This window comes from Cyrtonyx montezumae, unplaced genomic scaffold (genome assembly GCF_038088225.1).
Source record: "Cyrtonyx montezumae isolate F1298 unplaced genomic scaffold, pur_monq_1.0 scaffold_18, whole genome shotgun sequence".
In the NCBI taxonomy this organism is placed as follows: Eukaryota; Metazoa; Chordata; class Aves; order Galliformes; family Odontophoridae; genus Cyrtonyx; species Cyrtonyx montezumae.
The window spans coordinates 12,600,047-12,621,550 of NW_027071914.1; the positions used below are offsets into that span (position 1 = coordinate 12,600,047).

A 21,504-nucleotide genomic window follows, 5' to 3' on the forward strand; every position below is an offset into this window, starting at 1 on the left:
ACAGCCCTATGGGGAGCAGGGTGAGAGGTCCCACCATGGGGCTTCAGAGCCTCCCCAGCACGGCGGGGAGACCCCAAGTCCCTGGATTGTAGGGGCCCCCAGCCAGGCTGGGGGTGCTCATGTGGCCGCCAGCTGCTTGGAAAGCCTTCCCTGGCGGTGGGTCAGAAGTACAGATTTTTATAATTATTAGTCCTGGTAATTTACCGTAAGATATTTATTCTGGCTCATTCCAAAGCATTTGAATCGTGTTGGGTCTGCGGGTGGGGGCTGTGCAGGGCTGGGTGCTCTCTTTCCCCATCCTCTACCAATGGGATGCACGTGGTCCCCAGGAGAGACCCCTGGCAGCAGCCCAGAGTGGGGTCTGGTTCTCTGTCTCACCCCGTGCCCCCTCCCCAGCACCCACAGCCATCCCATAGGGGCCAACTCACCTGCACAGAGCTGGGACCCCCTCTCGGGGGGAGGTCACAGGGACATAGGCAGTGAAGGTTCCTGGGTGGTCACAGGGCCGGGCTGTGCCTGGAGATGGGCTGGAGGATGGGGGATATCTCCCACCCCCCATCAGGATGGGGCCCCACAGCTCACTGAGCCCCCGCAGTGTATGTATGGGGAAACTGAAGCCAGATGTGCACTGTCGGGACAGCACCGCATCGCCCTCCTACAGCTGGGATTCGCCTCGCAGCCTGGGATCCTGCTGGCTTTTCTCCTCTATTGCTCCACAACACCCTGCAAAAATCCACGGGCACCACGTTTTAAAGTCTGTTTTACTCCCGCACGGTTTCCTGGTTCAGCCTGTGACACTGACACGGGCAATTCGCATTAACGGTCCGAGGCGCCGTAAATACGTGATCCATTTTGTGAACAGCTCCTAAGGCAAAGCACGCGTCCTCTGAGCAAGGCCTGCTCACGGAGTGAGGGGTTTCCTACAGTCTGGGGATGGATGCACTCGTAATAAAAACACGCTGACATTTTTCAGATGCCACAGTTGGGCTTTATTTTATCAGAAAATGTAAATACGTCACTGCAAATCACGAGACGGCAGAAGAAATATTTTGCATGGCCCTCGTTCAAGGAGAGGCTCTTCTTTAATTACTCTTTGAAAACAAACACGGCTGCACCATGGGTCCCCAGGACAGCAGATGGGACACTTCCCACTCCCAGCACCGGGCATGAAGACTTTGGGATGGAGCTGCCCCCGTTGCAATGCCCCATGTGCATCCCATTGCCACCGGAGCCTTCACCATCCTGCAGCAGTGTGAAATATTTGCATCATCTGGATTTCGCCTGCTGCCATATGGTGCTGAGATGCTGTTCTCCCAGGGCTGCTCTGTGTTCAGTGCTTTTTGTTATTTATGGGGTGCGAGCGAGCCCTGATCCCGCAGTGCTGAGCCTGAGGCCAAACAGGAGCTGGTCCTCTGGGCTGCAATGCTCCGAGTGCCACAGCCATGGGCATCACACGCTGGCTTTGTGCGGGACTGCCAGCATCACTCCATGCCCTGGGAAGGACGTGGGATGTGGCAAGACACAGGGATTGGGATGTGGAGGTGCTCAGGGAGGCACCAAACCAGGGCTCCCTGTGTCCCTGCCAGCGCCCAGCTGGCCGCAGCCGCTCCTGGCCCTTGCCCAGCCCAGATTTCGCTTCGTTTGCACATTTTCTGCACACACAGGAGCTGGAAAACACCATCGGTGCCAAGGGCTGGGGCGAGGGGACGGGGCAGTGGGAACCCCCCCAGGGCTGAACCCCACGGGCACATCCCTTTACTCCCTCAGCACAAACTCCCCGTGTCCCCGTCCCTCCTGACCCTGCTAATTAAGCCACTAACACCATGCAGCAGCTGGTACCACCTGCGGCAGCTGACCGAGCTGGGGGTGCACACCCCTGGGTTGGATGGGAACAGGGGCTTTGGGATTTGCTCCAGCACAACCCAAAACAGTCCCCACCCCCCAACCCGGCGGGCAGCAGCACTGCAGCCAGCATCCCCCCACGCAGCCCCGCACATCGTTTGTCACTCGGACAGGTTCGAGCAGAGCCCGCCGCTGCCCGGCTGGGATTCATTAGGCCTGGGCTTCGTTTCCTCCTGCACTGTGCAGGGGCCGGGAGGGAGGGGGAAGGCAGCAGCCAGGCGGGTTTTGGGGCCCAAGGGGCTGCGGGTGCCGAGAGGGCCATGCGCAGCACGGTCAGATCCAGAGCTGGATGGCTGCTGCCACCTCGTGCACGGAGCTGAGCTGTGGGGTTGCTCCCACGGAGCCTCCATCCTTCCCAACCCCGCCCCAAAGGACGTGAGCCCACGGGGATGGGAGCAGCCAGGGGGATGCTGGCACACGTGCAGGTATGGGACAGCCTGGCTGTGCACGCGTGGGTCGTGTCCCAGTGTGCACCCATATGGCACAGGTGACAGCTCCCAAATTGAGACCGCAACACAGCCCACATCTTGGGTGCAAAACACTGAGTGGGTGTGCAGAACCCCGGGGAGAAGAGCAGGAAAAGAGGCAAAAGCACAGCAGGTAAAACCAGCGAACCCCATTTTATTAGCAGTTAGTTCAACAGGACCTTACATTAGTGAGCAGGACACCCTCTGAACACAGCCCCACGGATGGGCTCGGACGGAGCCAAGGGGGCAGAGGGGAAGGGCAGCCCCCACCCTGCAGGCACATGGCTACAGAGGTTCATGCAAAACCCGAAGGTTGGGAAGCACCACTGCCATCCAGAACTAGATGGAGTGATGGGGCAGAGCCCCACATCGCTGCCACTCTCCCTCTGCACTGCTCTGGCACTGCTCCACGTCCAGGCACTGCCAGGGCACTGCAGGAGGGTCAGTCGGGGGGGGACTCCAGCTTCCCTCCTCCAAACATAAAACACGAAGGGATCAAAAGTATCCCTGGGATTGGAGAAAGCATGTGTCCTCGCTCCGCCTCCTTCCACCACTGTACCATCAGGCCGCCTCCCCAGTGGTGCTGCAGGCGCCTTGGGGGCACAAATGGAAACAGGGCGCCCTTCCCAACGTCCTCCCAGCCATCCCCGTGCACCACCAGGGCTCTGCCCTTCCCCAGCCTCCAGCACAAGCAGCAGCAGCTCCATCCACGAGGAAATCCGGGCCCTTACCCACGTAGATCCACGACAGCTCAGTGTTGGCACTGCTACATACAAGGATGCTCACACACACACACACACACACACACACACTCGTGCACACTCACTGCCAGCACAGCCAGAGCCAGGGATGGGAGAGTGCCCACGAAGCCCACGTGAAAGGAGGCAGCCCCTGCACGTCACCATGACAAACAGAAAGACACATCTCCAGTGGGGAAAACTCCCATTATTCCCTCACTGAGCTTTGTCCACCCCTCCCATGTAACAGCCAAACAGACCACGTAAAACCCTCAGGGTTTAGGTACAAATTCTGGCACCGAAGGAGAAAAAAAACAAAAACAAAAACAAAAAACAACCCCCCTCCAAAATCAGAAGGCAACAAACCCTCCCCCCGCACCCCGACATTATTAAAATACTTTAGCTTTTAATATTCAAGAGGTTTGAAGTTCTCAGCATCCTTTCAACTGCCAATAGCCCAAAGTCTGCCTCGTCCCCGAGGGCTCACGCTCCTGCGAGCTGGGCTGGGTGCGTGCTGGAGGCCTCCAGGCACCTCCAGGCTTTACCACAGGAAACACCACGATTGTAAAACATTGCAGAGCAGGTGTGGGTCCGGGAGCACCCCGTCCCCTTCTCCTACTTGACAGCGGTCCCAAGGTTGAAAACGAACGAAGATGAGCAAAGAAATAGCATCCAAGTCTTTGCAACAAAAGGACACCTTCTTTCTTTTTCTTTCCGGGTGTTTTCAGAGCTGGGTTTTGGGGGAATCCAGCCAACTCCCACTTGGTGCTGCTGGGCTGGGTGGAGGGATGAGGTCTGGGACACTCTGTGCTCTCCACCAGCTCCTCTCCTCTGCTACAGCTCTGCACAAATCACCTCCAGCACACCCAAAGCTGCTCCTCCATCACCTGCAGAGGAGGTGCAGAACGGCTCCGACGTTGCTCACAGCCCAGGGAACTTAGGGTCTGTTTTGGGCAGAGAAAGAGAGAATTTGCACCAATTCCCTGTTTCCTCCATCAGAGCAGGACAGGAAAGGACCTCACCACCAGGCTTGGGAATGAAAAAAGAAGAAAACAAAACAGAACGGACGTGGGGCAGGAGGAGAGGTCGCAGTGCTGGGACCACCGGGTCAGGCCAGCACCCAGCAGCCTTAACGCAGCCGTCCTGCTCGAGGGCTCCAGCATCCCCTTGAAGGCTGCAGCTGGATATTGCTTAGGGACGTGATCAGAAGGCAGCAGCTACCTGGTGCTCTGCAGCTCCTCCCGCAGCCAGGTGGGCAGCGTCTGCCCCATTTTGTACAGGAGCTTGGAGAGCTCGATGTTATGGTCCCTGTAATAGTCCCGCAGGAAGGCTCGTGACTGCAATGGGAGAACAGAGACAAGGGTTAATGGGACAGACTGCTGCATCCAGATCCAAGCCTGCCCCCCAGCCCTCCCTCACTATGGCCCCACTCTGTGTCTAGGACACCATGCCAGCAAAGCCACTGCCCCACTGCGTACTTACGTCTGAATCCATCTCAGGGTACTTCCTCCCTTTGCTCTTCCCCAAGCATTTGGTTTTGCCTCCTTCCAGAAGCTGACACCAGAATCCTTTCTTTGGGTCAAACCTGTAAAGAGACAGCTCTGCATTACCCTCCTGGCCAAGCCAGGGCTCCCAGCCCCAGTCCTGATCAACAGCAATGCACTTCCCCAAGGTATGCAAGCAGGCTGGCTGGCACCCACTGCATGGGTGCTGCTCTGGAGCCTATTTATAATTTGCAGCCCAGCTAACATCTCATTATCAACCAACTTGTACAACAGGTTTACCATACAGGCACACAATAAGCAGCCTGACAAAATTCATTTATTTATTCCTGACACTGCCCTGCTATGAGAAAGCATGGGAGCCTGCATGGGCTTTTGTTATTGCCTTCTGCGACACCTTCAGCTTGGGATATTTTCAGGAGCCCCACATCACCTGGGCACAAATTTAGAGTGACCAAACACACAGGCAAGACAGGCTCAGAAGTAAACTATGTTTTTACCAGGAGCTCTGAAGGCTTCTGCTCCATATGGTGGGCTTTATTGTCTGAAATGTTCAGGGTGGAGTAGCACCTGTGTGGGTGCCATACAGTAAGCAGCAAAAGCAGGTCTCAGGGTCCTGTCCTGGACAGTTTTGTGCCCCTGAGTTTCCCCCAAAGGGAGCAACCCCTGCTCTGTGCCCTGGGGGATAGCTGGTGCTTTCCAGGCTGAGGAGAAAGGAAAGCTTGGAGTGAGACTCACGCCAAGGTTTTGTGGTAATCGATGAAGTTGGTCACACCTAGGAACTTCTGGACCGTTTCCATCACTTTGGCAGGTTCTGTTCGGAGCAGCTTGCCATCCAGGACAAGAATCTGCAAGGAGGAAAGCAGGACTGTGACTCTCACCTCCTGCTGGCTTTCAGCCCTGCTCTCCTGGGGCATAACAACACCTTCTCTGCACGTTTTGCCATCTCAGAGCTAAATTTGTCACGAGCTTGTGGAAGGTCCCCTTTTTAATGCCAACAGTGAACATGTGTCCAGGTGTTCACTTACACTAGGTGTTGGAAAACTGAATGCAAATTAAAGTCAGATCCAGGACAGAATCAAAGCTTCAGCACAGGGCTGTCTAACCCACAGAGAGCTAGGATTATATTACAGCAATTATGCCAGAACCACACAATTAATAGACTTTATAAGGTTGAGTGATGATGGAAAAATCATTCAGCTGAACAGAATCACCCAACGTAGCTCACACCCTGCCTGCAGCACACTCTCCTCCCCACCACGCAGGTCACAGCGAGGCTGAGATCTAACCCTGATCTCCCCTACAGGCAGCTCGAAGCCGGGGACAGCTTGGCCTGCTATTTTTGTCCTGCTCTGATGCTGCAGTGATGCAGCTCAGGGGAGTGAGGTGCTGGGGCTGCCATCCCTACCTGGTTGGCGTGGTAGCTGTTCAGCCAGCGCTCGATGTGGGTAGCGTACCAGCCTGGCACCAGGCAGCGGTTCTGCAGGGTCCGCAGCTTCGCAGCAGCCTCAGGCCCAGCTGTGATCACCTCATGGAAGGTGTATTTCAGGGCGACCGGGTCATCGTGGGCTCGCTGATGCTATCAAACATGAGCGAAGCACATTGCTGAGGCAGCCAGGAGTGGACACCAACTAGACCCAAACTCCAGGCTGCCTGGGAAGCACTACAGCCTCCCAAGGGATCAAGGGAGATCAAACCCAGCAAGGAGCCGGGTGAGAAGAGGGTTGGGTGGCTCACCTGATACCAGGAGTAGGCTCGATCTGCGGGGTTGATGAGGATCGTGATGACTTTGGCCTTAGAGAGCAGGGCTGCAGCTCGCCGGGGAGCCACTTCTGAGTCAAAGTAGTTGGCACTTTTTTCAAAGTAGAAGTCAGAGGTGGTGTTGGAGGGGATGGGGAAGAACTCCATGTACCTGAGGGAAGGCACAGTGTGAGGGAAGTGGACAGGCATCACGAAATATCCCCAGAAACCCTCTCTGCAGGTAGCAGTCTCCAACACTTTGTACCAAGCACTGCAGACATCCAGGGTAAGGCAAACTCCATCCCACAGACAGAACTGTTGCTGTCATGAGCACGACCATGCATGGAGCAGAGCATGCAGCAGCCCCCAGCTCCTTAAACATGAGGTCAACAGCCTCAAGGCAGCCTTGCACGTGCTCCCCAAGAAACTGGTGCTCTCAGTTCTGTCCTCATGGCAGCGAGATGCAGGCTGACCTACCAGTCAATGCCCTTGTGATAGTTGTGTCCATTGAAGAACTGTATCTCCTCGAAGGTCTCTGAGCTGGGGTAGTTGCTGCTCAGGTCCGGGTGCATCCCCAAGAAGAGATAAAGGGCAGTTGTTCCTTCAGACAGAGAAAACAAGAGCTAATTAGGCCTAATTTCCCCCCCTGCTTTGCATCAGCAGGGCTGAGAAAGGCTTCTTGAGGATGTGTGGAACCAGGCAATCCTCTCATCGTGCTCACAGCACTGAGGGTGAAGGGATGTACCTGTTTTTTGAGGCCCAATGATGAGGAGCTTTGGGAATCGGTCACAGGTCTTTTCTTTGGACCAAATGTCTTTGTGACGCTTGTCTTCACAGGGATCCTGAAACACAGAGCAGGATGGTTGGAGGCAGGGCAGTCTGAGAAGGAAGCTGCGCGGTTGCTCAGCTTCCCTGAGCCAGAGCAGATGTGCAGGGTGGCCATGGCAAAGATCTGGGTTTATTTCCAAGTCCATGAAGCAAATTCTATCCTAGCACCATCCGCAGAAACATAAAGTGGTGAAAAAAACACTGCTCTTCCACAGGATCACAGGAAAATTCAGGTCAGAAAGGATCTGAAGAGGTTATTCAGTCCAACCTGCTGCTCAGAGCAAGGCCAGCTTTATCCCGCTTCCCTCTCCCCAGCACAGACAGGAAACTGCACCGCTCTCCCTCTGCACGAGGCACGGGGCATACCTGCCACAGAGGGTCCTTCTCCTCAGAGAAAATCTGGAAGTATTTCTGTGCCAGCTGCACAGGGGGCAGTGTCTGCAGCTTCAGGTTGGTCCAGGAGTTGAGGAAGCGGACCAGGTGCTTAAAGGTGTACAGGCCCAGGCGGTCATTGCCATAATTGGACAAATGGGTCATGAAGATGCTGATCTGAGGTAAAGGATTGAGAAGGGATTAGCAGGACCTCACCCAGCTGCCATCCTGCACAAACAGCTCTCCGCTCTGGCTGAGTGCACTGGGAACACTGCATGCAGCAGCAGCAGAGGACAGCTCTACAAGAGGTGCCACCCAGGCAGCAGTACTCACAGGGTTAAGGAGCACCGTCAGGAACAGTTCGCCTCCGTTGATGATCTTGTCCAGCTCACTGGAGCCACCAGGGTATTCATTGTAGAAGATGGTGTGAGTGAAGAGGCCACAGGTTTGCCGGGGGAGGACCTGGGGTGAGAGAAAGATGTGCCTGGGACATGTGGAGGAACCAGGGCAATGAAAAAGCCACACAGCCCTTCTCCCAGATTCAGAAGAGGTTCTCAACCTCTCAGAGGTCAGGATCAGCTCCACTGCCTTGATTTGAATTCTGCTACCCTCAAGGGATGTGGAGAACAGATGGGGAGGCCACAAAGCATCCTCCTAAGAAGTTCTACCGTGCAGAACTAGCAAACATGAAGGGGAACACAACCCCATCAAATCCACACTCTCCTTCGGCTGGAGCCAAAGCAGACAAGCCATCCAGAAGCCACCCACCAAAGTTTTGGTGGAGGAGGCAGAGAAGAAAAGCATCAGAGATAACAGCTGGCCACCTACCATGATGCCGTTGTGGATGAAGCCACGGCGATAGCGAGCAGGTTTCAGGTGGGGGTATTCCTCTGTGCTCGTGACTTTGATAGACCAAACCTGCTTCCAAGCTTCATACAACTGCACATGGACAGGGTAGACACCCGAGTGATGGGGGGCCACTGCATACCCCATGTCAGTGGGGATGCCATGCTCCTGCAGGGAAGAGATTGGGTGACCAAGGAGACTTGGGAACCACAACCTGCCAGCTCAACACAACCTCCCCCAAGGACTGTCCTTTCCCAGCCATAAACAGTTTACTTGTGTCTTGAAGAGCAATAAGAGTTGGGCTGTTCTCATGCATCTTCCCCAAACCAAGGCTGCCTCCAGAAAAAGGAGTTCAATAGTAGATGTGCTGCATGGACACTCACTCCTCTTGGAGTCATTTCTGCTCCCCAGAAATGATACAAAGCAACTTGGAAACTTTCAGCTGGACACCTGCCCATCTCTTCCAGCACAAGCAGAAATGCTCCAGTCTCTCTCTTTAATTAAGCATCTCTAATTAACAGAGAATGAATCCAAGTTAGCATGAAGAGCCATCTCTCAGGCTACTAGATCCAATTATTATTGCTAGGCCTGGCTTTACTGGATTTGGATTCAAGGCAGCTGTGAACAAATCAGTTGATCACAGCATGACTTGGTGTCAATGCTGACCTTATGTAGGCCAGATAAAGGACTTTCCAAGAGGATGGACAATATCCAACCAAGCCAAAGGTCAGAGCTTGCCCTTACAAAGCAAATGAGTCCCTCGATAACTCAGCCTGCAGAGGGAGTTTCCAGCAGTGAGATCCTTGCAGGCACAGCCTCTCTGACCCCGCTCCAGGATGCCACACGGGCCAGCTTCAGTGCAACACCAAACCACAGCGTGCTAAACATAAACCTCAGGCTTGGTTAAAATCCAGCACACAAACCCAAGCGATTGCTGCCTTCTGTAACTCTGTGAGTTCAACCTCTGCAATCCCATGAATGCTGCCCTAGAGTAGGCAGCAGCACTGGCACAGCTGGAGAGGAACACTGCATGGACAGCATTTCCCCATCAGTAGACACCGGGGCAGTTCACTGCAACAGAGGCACACTGGCTGATGTGGGTATTTTTGCTCCGAGTACAAGTGCACAAATGGATTTAACAGCCATGTTACAAAGGCAGGGTGCCAAGCCTCAGGAGATGCTCATCCCAAGTTTACACCCAGCAGACAGGAGAGGGGGCTCCTGGGGGTCACTGTCATCAAATCCCTCTGCTCCAGCAAACAGAGATTGTCACCCTGGGAATCAGAGCTCTGTCCAAGGAGGCAGGAGATCAGCCTAGGGGCTGCAGGAAGCCAAGGCCATCCCCTTTGATTCCCCAGCCTACAAAGGTCTATTCGTGCCCCCTCGCTCCATCCTCCCCCCACCACAAGCATCCCCACGGGCAGCATCTTACTCACGACAGCGAATTTCTTGTTTAAGGTCATCTGCTCGGCGAGAACCGACTGGTTGTGGAAGAGGTGAGGCTGCATGTGGCTCCACATGTGTGGGAACCACCAGAACTCCCTCACGTAGGACAGCAGCAGATCGTCACCTTCATCCTCGGCATCGGTACCTGCAGGGACAACCCTTGCTGTTACCACAGGGTATGGGGACAGGTACAACATCCTAGCATGGGGTGCCTGCTCCAAGGGGCTCTCTCAGGGGTGTGGGAAAGCTCCTGGAAGTGAGCTGCCCATGGACACCTCACCTCTGCTGGCCAGGCAGATTGCTTCACAGCATAGCCTGGGCTGGGAACTCTCCTGCAGCCCTGACTGCTTAAGCATCAGTTCTTGCCCTAACATCAGTCACGCACTGATGCATGAAGCGATGCCCTTACCCTCCTCACCTGTGTGGAAGAATTTCCCTGAGTATCCCAGATTGAAAGTGAAATTTGGGATGTGGGTGCGCAGCTCGTTCTGTGTGTCAAACAGTGCCTGAGAGAGGGAAAGAGAAAGCAAAACGTCCTCAGCCAGTGGCAGCAGGGAACTGCTTCATAACCAGGCCTCTAGCAGAGCCCATACCAGGGAAAGAACCCATGCCCTTAAGTGCTTTGGAGAAGGGACTTCCATAAGGAGGACAGGGAAACTCGCCCCTGCAGTTAAAAAACACCCCAACCATCACCCTGGTCCCAGGTACCCCCTGCCCACCCAGCCAGGCTGTAACAGCAGCACCTTGACATCTTCCACCTTCATGCGAGTGCCCTCCTTGCCCACGAATATATCATCAATGTCCACCAGGATGTAACGATCGAGGGGCAGGGAGAGCCTCTTCCCTGTCAGGAAGGAGACGGCGTCCACGAAGACCAACTTGTGCAGCCAGAAGTTGAGGTTGTTGCCAAAAAGCACCCTCTGGATGCCATCGTGGAGGCCCAGGTCCTGCATCACTGTGGTGTGCAGTGCAGCATCCACGCTCATGTGTGGGATCGACTCAGCTGACTTAGTCTTGGCCAGCAGGACGGGCTCATAGGTGGAGTGGTTGGACTGGAAAACAGTCCAGTCCTCACCGGGGAGCACACCCTTCTCCACCTCACTGGGTCGGGTGATGTACAGGAGGGGCGACTTGGGGTTGATGCTGCAGTCCTTCAGTGCCAGGTTGGAGTGGAGGAAGAGGGGGAAGCCCTTCAGCTGTGCGCTCAGCAGGCTGTTCTCGTTGGCCTGAGAGGGAAGAAAAAGGTTAAATGAGACAGGACAGCAGCTCCGTTGCGGGGCTGAACAGACAGGGGAAGGGAGCAGCCCACCACCTCTTCACAAACAGCTCCAGCCCACCTCAGGCTGCAGCCCTCACCCTGGGCTGGGTCCCTCTCTTCTTCATTGCCCAAACACGGGACCCCCACCCACAGTCACCTGCAAATCTGCATTTCCACTTCCTGCTATCCCCCTGCAGCGTTCTAACAGGACGAGACAGGCTAGGAGAACCTGCAGAGGAACAGCCCTGGGCCAAACTCCTCCCTGCATCAACACCTGTGGCCACACGGGCTCTCCTCAACCTCAGCCCCTGCCACTTGGGCTCAGCTCATCCCACACGCCCCCATACCTTGAAGAAGCCAATGATGCCCACGCCGTACTCCACGCAGTACTTGTCCAGCAGCTCCCGGTTCCAGGCGTCCAGGTTGACGTACTTGAGGATGTTCTCGTAAATGATGAGTGCAAAGCGTCCCCGGTCTTTGTCAGTCAATGTGGGCATGTCCCCCTTTCCCGGGGCGATCTCTGTCCTGTACTTGAAGCGGCTCGACTCCAGAATGGCCACAATCTCCTGGCCCAGCTGGGAGTAGAGGCTCTCCACAAACACCAGCACCAAGGGGTCTGTGCGGGAGGAATCGGCCACTTTGAGGGCCTTCAGTGGGAGCAAACGGGAAGGGGCGACCTTGGGTTCATCACAGTCTGGCCCTGGCACATCCCCGGAGGGCTCCAAGCCCCTTTTCCACCCATATAAATAATATGCTGAGATAAAAACACTGAGCAGGCAGAAGGCAAAGAGCAGGAGCAGCACAACCTGGGGAGATACCTGTCGGATACCCCTCCGGGCCCTCGCCAGCACAGTCATCCTTGCATCCACAGGCAAGTTGGGGCCCCCTCCCCTGCCCTCTCGAGCCCCGGGGGAGGGGAAAAAAAGACCACCACCACCCCAAAAAAAAAAAAAAAAAAAGGTAAAATAAACTGGAATAATACTACTGATAATAAATTAAAACACTAGCAGGGCGCCTGCATGCACGCAGGGACTCTCCCCTCCAGCAGTCCGGTGTCCCTCGCTGAATGCTTCATGTCACCATGGCAAACGCACTGAGAGTCCCCGTCCCCAGCCGAAATCCCATGTCCTCAGTGGGGCGAGGGGGCAGTGGGTGGGCTCGGTGTGGGTCTGGGCAGGCGTGCAGGCATGGCTGCTCCCCGGGGAGCCTTGCTCCTGCGGCTCCACGTGCAGCCCTGTAAGAGAGAGGGGAGGTGAGCACAGCACAGCCACGGCTCGGCTGACAACTCTCTCAGCTCCTCCCTTCCCTGCAAGCATGCAGCCCGCACCCTTTTCTTTTGCACTGGCTCCAATGCTTTCCATATGTATTCACCATGAGCAGCATTGGGCCAGAGCACATCAGTTCATGCTGTGATGAAGGCCCTCGGGGGCACAGCGTCCCTGAACCACGATCCCACCCGGCACAGTGCACTCGTGGGACATGGCTGGTGACATGGGAGGGCGGCGGGCAGGCGGCCAGCCAAGGTCAGCGTGACAAAGCCTTTCTGAGGGAAAGACCAAGGCCAGCCAGAGTGCCCATGTGAAGCCAGAAGGACCTTGGGATTGTTTTTCCTTTCTCTGTTAAGGCCGATTTGAAAACGGGAGAAAAAAGGGCAGACATGGCTTGCCAGTGGGTGGATCCTCGTGGGGCACCAGCCCGCTCCTGGCTGGGCAGAGCTCTCTGCACACAGCCCCTGGGTGATGTGGGAAGGGGTTTGTGCAATCAAAGCATTATAGGGGATTGGAAGAGAGATAAAAATAGAGCCCCGGCATATCGGCTGCAGCGGCAGACATAAGAGAAGGGATCTGTCCCTCACCCCTGCCCTTGGCATGGCTCAACCCTACCCAGAGACAGCTCGAAAGGGCAGCCCAGCCTCTTGCTTTCACACCTTGCAGAGTGCTGGGGCTATTCATAGCTCCCTTGGGAGCCCTTCCCCAAAGGTCTGGGCTGGGAGCATGGCTGTGGAGTGCTGCACAAGTGCGCAGTGTCCGGACAAACAGAATCCAGACAACAACGGGATTAACGTGGCTGAGGAGTAACGTGGATTACAGGCTGCTACTCTGCGGGGTAATCCTGTCATTCCTGCCCCTACCTGCAGCAAGGTCTGCCCCACGCCCGTGCTGTACCCTTCCTTCCAAACCTCCCAGCACAGCAGAATAAATGAAAAAAAGCCAAAAAATCACTGTGTGCACGTTAAGGGAAACCCTCAGGGAACATCCATCCTCCCTGACAAACTGGGGAGAGCTGGGAACACACCTCTGAGCATCACATCCTGAACACAGCACCCCATTCCCCATCAACTGCTTTCCTCTATCAGGAGGGCAAGGCGAGCACCGGTGCTGCTGTGTTCCCATGGCTACCGGCAGTGAAGTGACAGCCGGTGGATGGAGCATCACTGCCCGGTGACAGCGGCTGGGGCTGTGCATCCATCCATCACCACCTGCCAGCAGCCAGGCTGATGTGTTTGGGGGCTCACAGGTTCAGGTCTGAGAACAGCAGTCCCAGGGACCAACGATTATGTTGTTTTTTTTTTTTTCTGAAACAAAAAATGCAAACGTGGTAATGAAACAGGAAACAAAAAATAAAAGCCTCCACGAGGGCTGACAAAGTGGCAGCAGGAGCCAAACTTCCTTTTAACCTGATTTTCAGAAGCTGCTCAGGTGCCTCTTAAAACCGCAGTGGTTACTGAAAAGACGGCTGAAAATACAGCTGGAGCCCCACGAGCAGCCCTCAAGTCCCAGAAACACCGTGACCAGCCCAAAACCAGAGCACCACAGGAAGGATCCCAGGAGAGCTGCTACAAACACCCTTTCCTCTTTGATTTCTGCCCATTTCTCCCCACACGGGCTCTCCTGGAGGCCCATGTTTCTGAAGCACAGCCTGCCATGCTCCACATTGTGCCCGCGTGCTCGGCAAACCCACCTCCGCTCGCTGTGTGCAGCAAACCTCTCGCCTTCCCAGCCTCAAAGTGCAGCTTCTGCAGCACAGCTGAGCTCTGCTCCCTCAGTGCTAACACAGCAAGGTATTAAAAGGGTCTATGAAGGAGGAAGGGTGAGGGCATGGGGAGGAAGGCACTGCCCCGCCATGAGGAGCACCCCGCCTCGGGCTGCCGGCCGGCTTAAGGCCAGCAGTTGTAATCCGGGAGGCTGACAAACAGTATCAGCATCATAGAGGCTTCTCCAGCACGGCCATGTGCCTGCCCAAGCCACAGCCATGCAGCACAGGACAAGCACTCCAAAGCTTTGCTTTCCTCCAGCACAACCCCTGCTACCACCTCCTGCAGCAGAACACGCTCCTGCCTGCCACGGCTGTACCTGCTGGGCAGGGTGGTGGCACAGCCCTGCCTGAGCTCACTGGTCACCTGAGGTTTGGTTATTCTTTTCTCCTGGGTAGAAAAGGGGAGAAATGCTGTTAGAAAGCAGAGCACAGGGAAGGGAAGCTTCCCATGGTCAGCTGGACAGCCCAGGGATGGAGATGCTGGTACCTCCCAGATGGTAAACCAGAGAGGGATGGGAGGGTGGAGGGGGCTGAAGCCACCTCCATCACCAGCACACAGTGCTCTCCCTTAAAGCCCCAGTGGGATTTTGCAGGAATGAAATGGGAAGATTAAATATAAGCAAGGATGTGCAAATAGATTCGGAGGAAAGAGAAGAGCTGATCAGCCCCAGCAGACATGCACAGCAGGGCTGATTTATCAGCAGTACAACAAGTGCAGCCACAAGTGAAAGCACCAAAGACCAAGGTGGTTCACAAGTCAAATAAATCATCCGTCCCAGCATGGGATACAAGCTCAAATCGTTGATGTGACATGGCCATGGGAAGCTGGATGCTGCAATCATCCCCTGTCCTGAAATGCTCAGAGACATGCGGAGAGCCAGCCCGAGCAGCGGGGCTGCTGAAGTTATGGGGCACTGGACAGCTGCTTACCCAGCAGGGCTACATCTCTCTGCAACGGGGAGAGCCTGAGATGGGGATGTGCCCCTGAGAGCCACAGTCCTGCTTGGTGGAGAGCTCCTGTGCGTAAGCAAGCCAGCAGGGTTAAGCCCAGATGGATGAGGATTTAGAGGCACGACGTTAGATTGCATTGCTTAGCTCAGCGATTCACAATCACTTCTGCTTGCTCCAACACTTCCCTTCTTCGCACATCCAGGCTGTGGCCAACAGACAAGCAGGGCAGATGCCTTGCTTTGGCCACCCTGGGATGCCCATCCCCAGTGGGATCACAACACCATCCTGGCCGTGCCCCATCTCTCCTGCATCTCACACATCCTCACCAGCATCCTGAGCGGTCGCTGCCCCTGCAGCCCTGGGAATCGTGGGCTACCTGCAGAAGAAGCATAAAGCCAGCCTAAATGATTATTAATAGGTTTCAATTCCCTCTACAGGGAATTTCCCTTCACTCTGTTGGTAATATTTAGATCTAAAACCATTGAATTAATCACATCCTTAGAGAGGAGATTAATGCCACCATATTATTCGAGACACAACCGCGAGCTTAAGACAGGGGAGCACGCATTAGAAATGAAGAAGTACCCAGCGTGAGAAATCTCCCTTAAAACACTCACTTCTGCATCACTGCTTTATCAGCCCGAAGGCTTCCCCCCATCTGGGCAGGATGCTGGCCGTGGGGAAGCTGCTCCACCAGCCCCATGCCTCTTCTGGTACAAACAGTTTCATCTTGGCCAACCTGGCCCTGGCTCTTCCCAAGGCGACCTGCACGGCCGCTCGCTATCGGGGCAGTTTTATAATGCTGGATAAGGAATGCCTTAGCCGTAGATTACATGGGCTTCTTAAGTGCTTAGCAAACAGTAGTTACACCACGCCAGGGATAAAAACAAAGTGCTTACAGGCCGGAGCACAGCCCCAGCCTGGCTATCCTTAGGACAGCGGCACAGCTTTCCCCATCTCAGTGCCCAAAAGAAATGAAATAAAGAAGGATGGACGCAGCAAACAAGCGAGCACTGGGAAAACACATCCCAGACCATCAGGACCATCGAGGGGAACTGCTACAGCCCAAGCCCTCCCTCCCTCCCACCCGAGCTGTGAGATGAACCATGTGCCAGGTAGCAATGGCCGAAGTTCTTCCCATAAAGAAGTTATTTTTGGCCACGGTGTCTGGCTCTGAAAGAGACGTTTTTCACCCAGACAGCCCCGTTAACGCGTGGGTTTTACTGGAAAAGATAAAAGTAGCGTTTTGCTCAGGTTTTCTACAAAACCAGTTGTGAAAATGTTCCTTTTCTCAGAGAGGGAAGGGAAAGGCAGGTTTTGGTGTGGTGCTTTTTGCCCTTGAAGCCTCGGGAACACCCTCGTTCATGAGGAGTTGGGAAGTGGAGCTTGGGGAATTCTCCCGAACCTTAATTGAAAGAGACGCTTAACGAGGAGAGTTTCTTTTGTCTGTTAATTGAAACAGGTTCTAACTGACAAAACTCGCCGTGAATTTTAAGTGGGTTCACAGAGGGGAAAAACAATCCCCTCAATGAATCAGATTTTACTGCTTTGAAATGTGCCATGACAATCCTTGCGGTTCTCCAAGCGTCCAAGAGCCATTCTGGATAAGCAAGGTCTGAAGTTTGAGCACTGTCAGAAAGAAAAAGGACTGGAGGAAGGGAATTTTACCTGAAGTCTGATACACAGGGGTAGGCAAGGAGCCACAGCCTGCAGTGGCACCTGCTTGCTGCGTGGGGACACCAACCCAAATATACACCCTCTTGAGAAGGTCCTGTTGCCACCTTTTGCTACTTGCAACACTTCGCTCATTCAGATTTGTGACAGACCTGTTGCAAATGGAAGGCGAGGGAGGGCTGAGCTCAGCTGCATCCCCTCAAAGAAGCTACAGCCCCTTGGCCAAGCAACATCCCCAGGCTGTTGCTGCTGCCCATGCAGCACCACTGGAGCCCTGCGGTACACAGCAGCTGCTTCCTTTTCTTGACATCTTCCCATGACGAGGAATTTGACATCTGCAGGAGTCCAGCCTCAGCCAGTTGCAGAAGAACCACCAGCTGTTCAGGGGAGAGCAGGCCTCCTTGCTCTACACTACTCTGGCCCCAAAATGTCACTTACACAAATGAGAGTCCATAACACCGTGGCACAAACTAACTGAAAGCATGCCTGGGAACCTCTCAGGGCTGCAATGAACCCCTCAGTGCCCAGGACTGAAAGCAATGGTTTCCAGGGCGCCGTGCAAGCTGCCCCCTCCTTGCAGGGGCTCTGGAGATGCTCCCTCTGCTCCCATCCATCCTGCTTGGCATGCCCCAGTGTCAGCTCCTGATGGCTGGTGCTTGGGGATGCTGCATCCAAGGACAGGGCCAGGCCAGGCAGAGGTCAGATCTTTTCTTAGATCAATGGATGCAATTGGAAAACCTGGCACAACCCAGGCAGGCGGCACTCCTCAGGCCCCAGAGCACATCTGTTTTTTCCTAAAGGTATTAGCTGGGCTAATAAAAGATATTACCTCTCCCAGCAAACTTTGCCACCCTTCAGAAGCACCCGAGGCTGTCATGCTCCCCGGCCCCGCTGAAGCACAGGCAGCAGGTGCAGAGCACGGGAGATGCTTGCGGGCTGCAATGCTCCCTTCTGCTTCCAATGCCCCCCACTGGGGCAAGGCAGGAAGGAGCTGACCCCTATGGGGAGGACATGTCCCAGCCGAGCAGCTCCAGCCCCTGCCCGCAGCCACACGCAGGATTTACGGCTCAGTATTGATTCATCTGCTGCAAGCCCTGCCATTACAGTCGATGGCTTTTGCAGGAAAACAATATGAATCATAAGCTATGGGCTGCCCTCTCCCTACATCCATGCTGTGTGACTCACCCGACATTTCCAGGGGTCCTGCAGAGACGGCTGCTCTGCTGCTCCACAAAGATGGGTGCAGGGTGCTTGGAGCACGCTCACTTGTGGACCAAGTGTGCACAGCCCCCCGGCCCCAAAATCTGCAACAGTCCCCAAGGAAGCAGCATCGTTCACTGCCTCCTCCCAGACCCCGTAGACACATCCTCCTGCCCCCATCTCTGGTTCTAAAGCCAACAGTGGGACAGCCCACTGTAGAAAAGCAAAAAGCAACACCTCAGCCAGAAATATCCCATTAGCCAAGGAGCCTGAGGGTCTGAGCTCCAAACAGTCCATCCAAGCAGGGCGAGGAACGTACGTTAGATAGACTGGAAACCATAGCCCTTCATGATCGTAAAGCAATTGCAAGATATAGGACCTTAATAACTTGTTTCTCTCTGCTTTGAGCCATAACGTAATCCTAGCAAGACTTAAGTCAACAATCAAAGCTAAAAGAGAGAAAAGAAAATAATGAAGCCCACGTACGAGGTAAAACCCCACAACCAACCGACACGTTACAACTGACCCCACTCACCGACCCCAGCCTGGCACAGCCAAAGAGCAACTGCACAGGGGAAGACCTGATACCCGGCACAGCCCTCAGCTCACCAGGACTGCAGCCCTCTGTCCCCTATGGGGGTTTGGGCAACCAGAGATGTCCCCAAAAGCAGAGAGAAGGAATCTGCAGGCAGAGGAGGCGGGTGCTGCTGGTGACACCGCTGCAGCAGGGACGCGCTCGGCTGTGTGGTATTTCACCACGATGTGTTCCTGAAAAAGATATTAATCATTCTCCAGGCTCCAGCCTAGTTTCTGACTTGCGAGGCATCGTTTTTTCTTCTGTTTAAATTACCACCAACAGAGCATTAACATACATCCTGTTTTAAAGTACTGACAGCTCGATGCAGAAAGAGGAGGGGAAAAAAAACAACGAAGCAGCCTCTGACAGACAGTCTGCTTAACAGGGACGGCCTTCCCATCCCCACCAAAACAAAAACAAAGCAGCCCCACCAGCTTCCCAAAGAGAACGGGAAAGGCTTTGCGTGCCTGAGCTTTCTGGCCCTGGGGATGCACAACAGGGGAATTTTCTACAGCTTTGCTGGCTGCAGCCCACAGGTGGGATGGCACAGCCAAGGGCAGGATGGGCAGGATGGGAGCTTTGGGGTGAGCTCGTGTGCTCCCAGAGACACATGGGCATCCAGAACTACAAGCATCACTGCGTCCTTCTTGGTCATTCCTAAAATGAGCTCTGACACAGAGGGAAGATGCTTGGCTGCCCCACCAAAGGCCAAGAAGGTTTTTTTCCTGTCTTATCAAGCCACGCACGTTTTTTTCTATTGTTTAATTTCCTTCTTCTCCACCCACGGCAAGTTCACTCAGAAGCAAGGAACTTATTTCCTATTGAATCCATGCTGGTTGTTTTATTTGGAAAACAAGGACTTCCTCTGCTGCAGCCCCGTGTGCAGCTGATGGAGTGGGCACAGTGCTCATCTCCTGGTTTGCACCTCAGCCCTGAGTGAGCCAGCCCAGCCCCAGTTAAAAAAAACAACACGACACTCTAGAGATTAAAGTAACAAAGATGCTGCTCTGTCACAGGAAGAGCTGCTGTGTGAAGGCTGTTGGTGACAGTGTGGTGCTGCCAAGCACAGGGAGCACCAGCCACGCAGCAGCACCAGTGGGAGTGTGGGAAGGGAAAATCCCTGCTCGCAGGAGGCTGCGATGATGGGATTCAGTCCACAAGGGAGCATGAGCTTTCCTGGTGACACTGCTGGAATGCCAGGCAGGGGACAACCTGCCTGCACAAAGGCAAAGGTGGAGTCAAAAAACAAAAGACTTGGGCCGGGAGGTGGATACAGCTATACATTAAAGCTCCAGGAGTTTGCTCACGGCTAAGTTGCAAGGATTTCTTCTAGATGGGATTATAAGGTGCTTTATGGAGACTCGACACACCAAGGAGCGGACCATTACAGCAGCTCTTGGCTGCGCTGTTGGGACCTCCTTTAATCCTTTATTATTTTTAATTAACGTCATTTATGATCCTTGTGAGCAACCTGCAACCACTGCAACCTACCCCCACACCGAGCTCAGCTCTGACTTCCAGAGCCCATCTGCGCCCGCGGAGTGCAGTACTCAGAGCCTGGGAGCTTTCAGTGCACTACACCGGGCAGCTGCATGGCATGTACTCCTTCTCCTTCTCTCCCAGAGCCCCCAGTGTAGCTTGCAGGGGGGGACAAAGCTGGAAAGGTACCGAGGAACCTGCGGCTGGCTCGACGGACCACGAGCTTGATGGAGATGAGGGTTAGACAGAGCGGTGAAGCCCCACAGCGTTGCTAACACCCCTGGCAAGCAGCTGACTCACTCTGGACATCCAGGGAAGATCCGACGAGACCTCGGGGACGGCAGCAAGGCGACGGGAGCATCTTGACGGGAGCCCCGCGGTTCCCAATAGGCGGCACGGCTCGGGCAGCCAGGAGGGCACCGGGCACGGCGTGCCAGCAGCGCGGGAGTGCGGGCAGAGCAGCAGCCGTGCCCGGCCGTGCAGGTGACCCCGGCACACCCCAGGACAAGCACGGGGCTCGGGGCACGGCTCCCGCAGCACGCCCAAACGAGACGGAGCCCAGCACCTCGCCCGCGGGCAGGTGGCACGGAGCGGCCCGGCCCTCGGCCTCCCGCGGTCAGCCGGGCTCGGCCTCGCCGGCTCCGAGTCCACCCCCCCCCCAGCAGCACCAGGCCGGAGCTCGGCATCCCCCGAGCCGCGCCGCCGCCCTTTGTCTGCGGCCCCGCTCCGCCGCCCCGCCTCGCTCAGCCCTCCGCTCGGCCCCTACCTGCATGCCCCGCCGAGGGCCCCGCTCCGGCTCCGCTCCGCCAGGCCGCCGCCGCTCGGCCCGGCCCGGCCCGGCACTCCGCCCCGCCGCCGGGCACCGCCCCCGGGTCCGCCCGGCACTCCGCCCCCGGCAGCGGGAGCGGGCTCGGCCTCGCACGCGGCGCCCGGCGGCGGCACGGCGGGATGGGGGCGGTCGTGATGGGGGTGGTCGCTGCTGGATCCCGGGGACGGGAAGGAGGGGCCGTGCTCATCGCGCTGGGCGGGGAGGAGATGGCACTGCTGCCCAGGGAAGCTGCGGGTGCCCCCCGTCCGTGGGGGCGTTCGAGGCCTGGTGGATGGCAGCCCTGCCCACGGAGCGGGGTGGTGATCAGGAAGGTCCTGTCCAACCTAAGCCACGCTATGATTCGATGTCGGAGTACAGGGCTGTTTTTTTATTATTATTGTTATTTTTTTTTAATCAGCTGTGTGATAATCTACCAACCAAAGGTCCCTAGCAGCTCCCCGAGCCCGGGATGTGTTTGATGTACCTGGTCCTTCCCTCCCCACATGATGGGGTGTCTTAAAGGGTGCAGCCCTGGCAGTGCGCTCGGTGTAATTGGCAATGTCAGGCTGCTGTCTCCTACAAAGCATCCTTTTATCTCTCTCCTGGTGCGCGTGTCAGATTTTTGAAGCCAATTAAATCTGAGGTCGTCCCCATCCTCCTCCCCGGCTGCAGAACTCAGGC

At 55.5% G+C, this 21,504-nt stretch overlaps 1 protein-coding gene across 2 annotated transcripts; it reads right to left on the minus strand.

Annotated features, from left to right (window-relative positions):
• Positions 1-3,746: 3,746 nt before the first annotated feature.
• NDST1 (N-deacetylase and N-sulfotransferase 1) lies at positions 3,747-20,846 on the minus strand. 2 transcript variants are annotated; one of them, XM_065734714.1, is made up of 16 exons: positions 20,782-20,846; positions 11,446-12,332; positions 10,584-11,066; positions 10,259-10,346; positions 9,831-9,985; positions 8,377-8,562; positions 7,882-8,010; positions 7,543-7,725; positions 7,094-7,190; positions 6,826-6,949; positions 6,346-6,520; positions 6,017-6,187; positions 5,347-5,456; positions 4,589-4,691; positions 4,328-4,443; positions 3,747-4,050 (listed from the first exon to the last, which is right to left on the minus strand). In XM_065734714.1, exons 2-16 carry the CDS (start codon positions 11,953-11,955, stop codon positions 4,044-4,046), a joined length of 2,637 nt encoding a protein of 878 aa, XP_065590786.1. In that variant the 5' UTR covers positions 11,956-12,332; positions 20,782-20,846; the 3' UTR covers positions 3,747-4,043. The 2 variants fall into 2 exon arrangements, with proteins under 2 accessions (XP_065590786.1, XP_065590785.1); XM_065734713.1 differs by having other exon boundaries at positions 3,747-4,135.
• Positions 20,847-21,504: the final 658 nt, after the last annotated feature.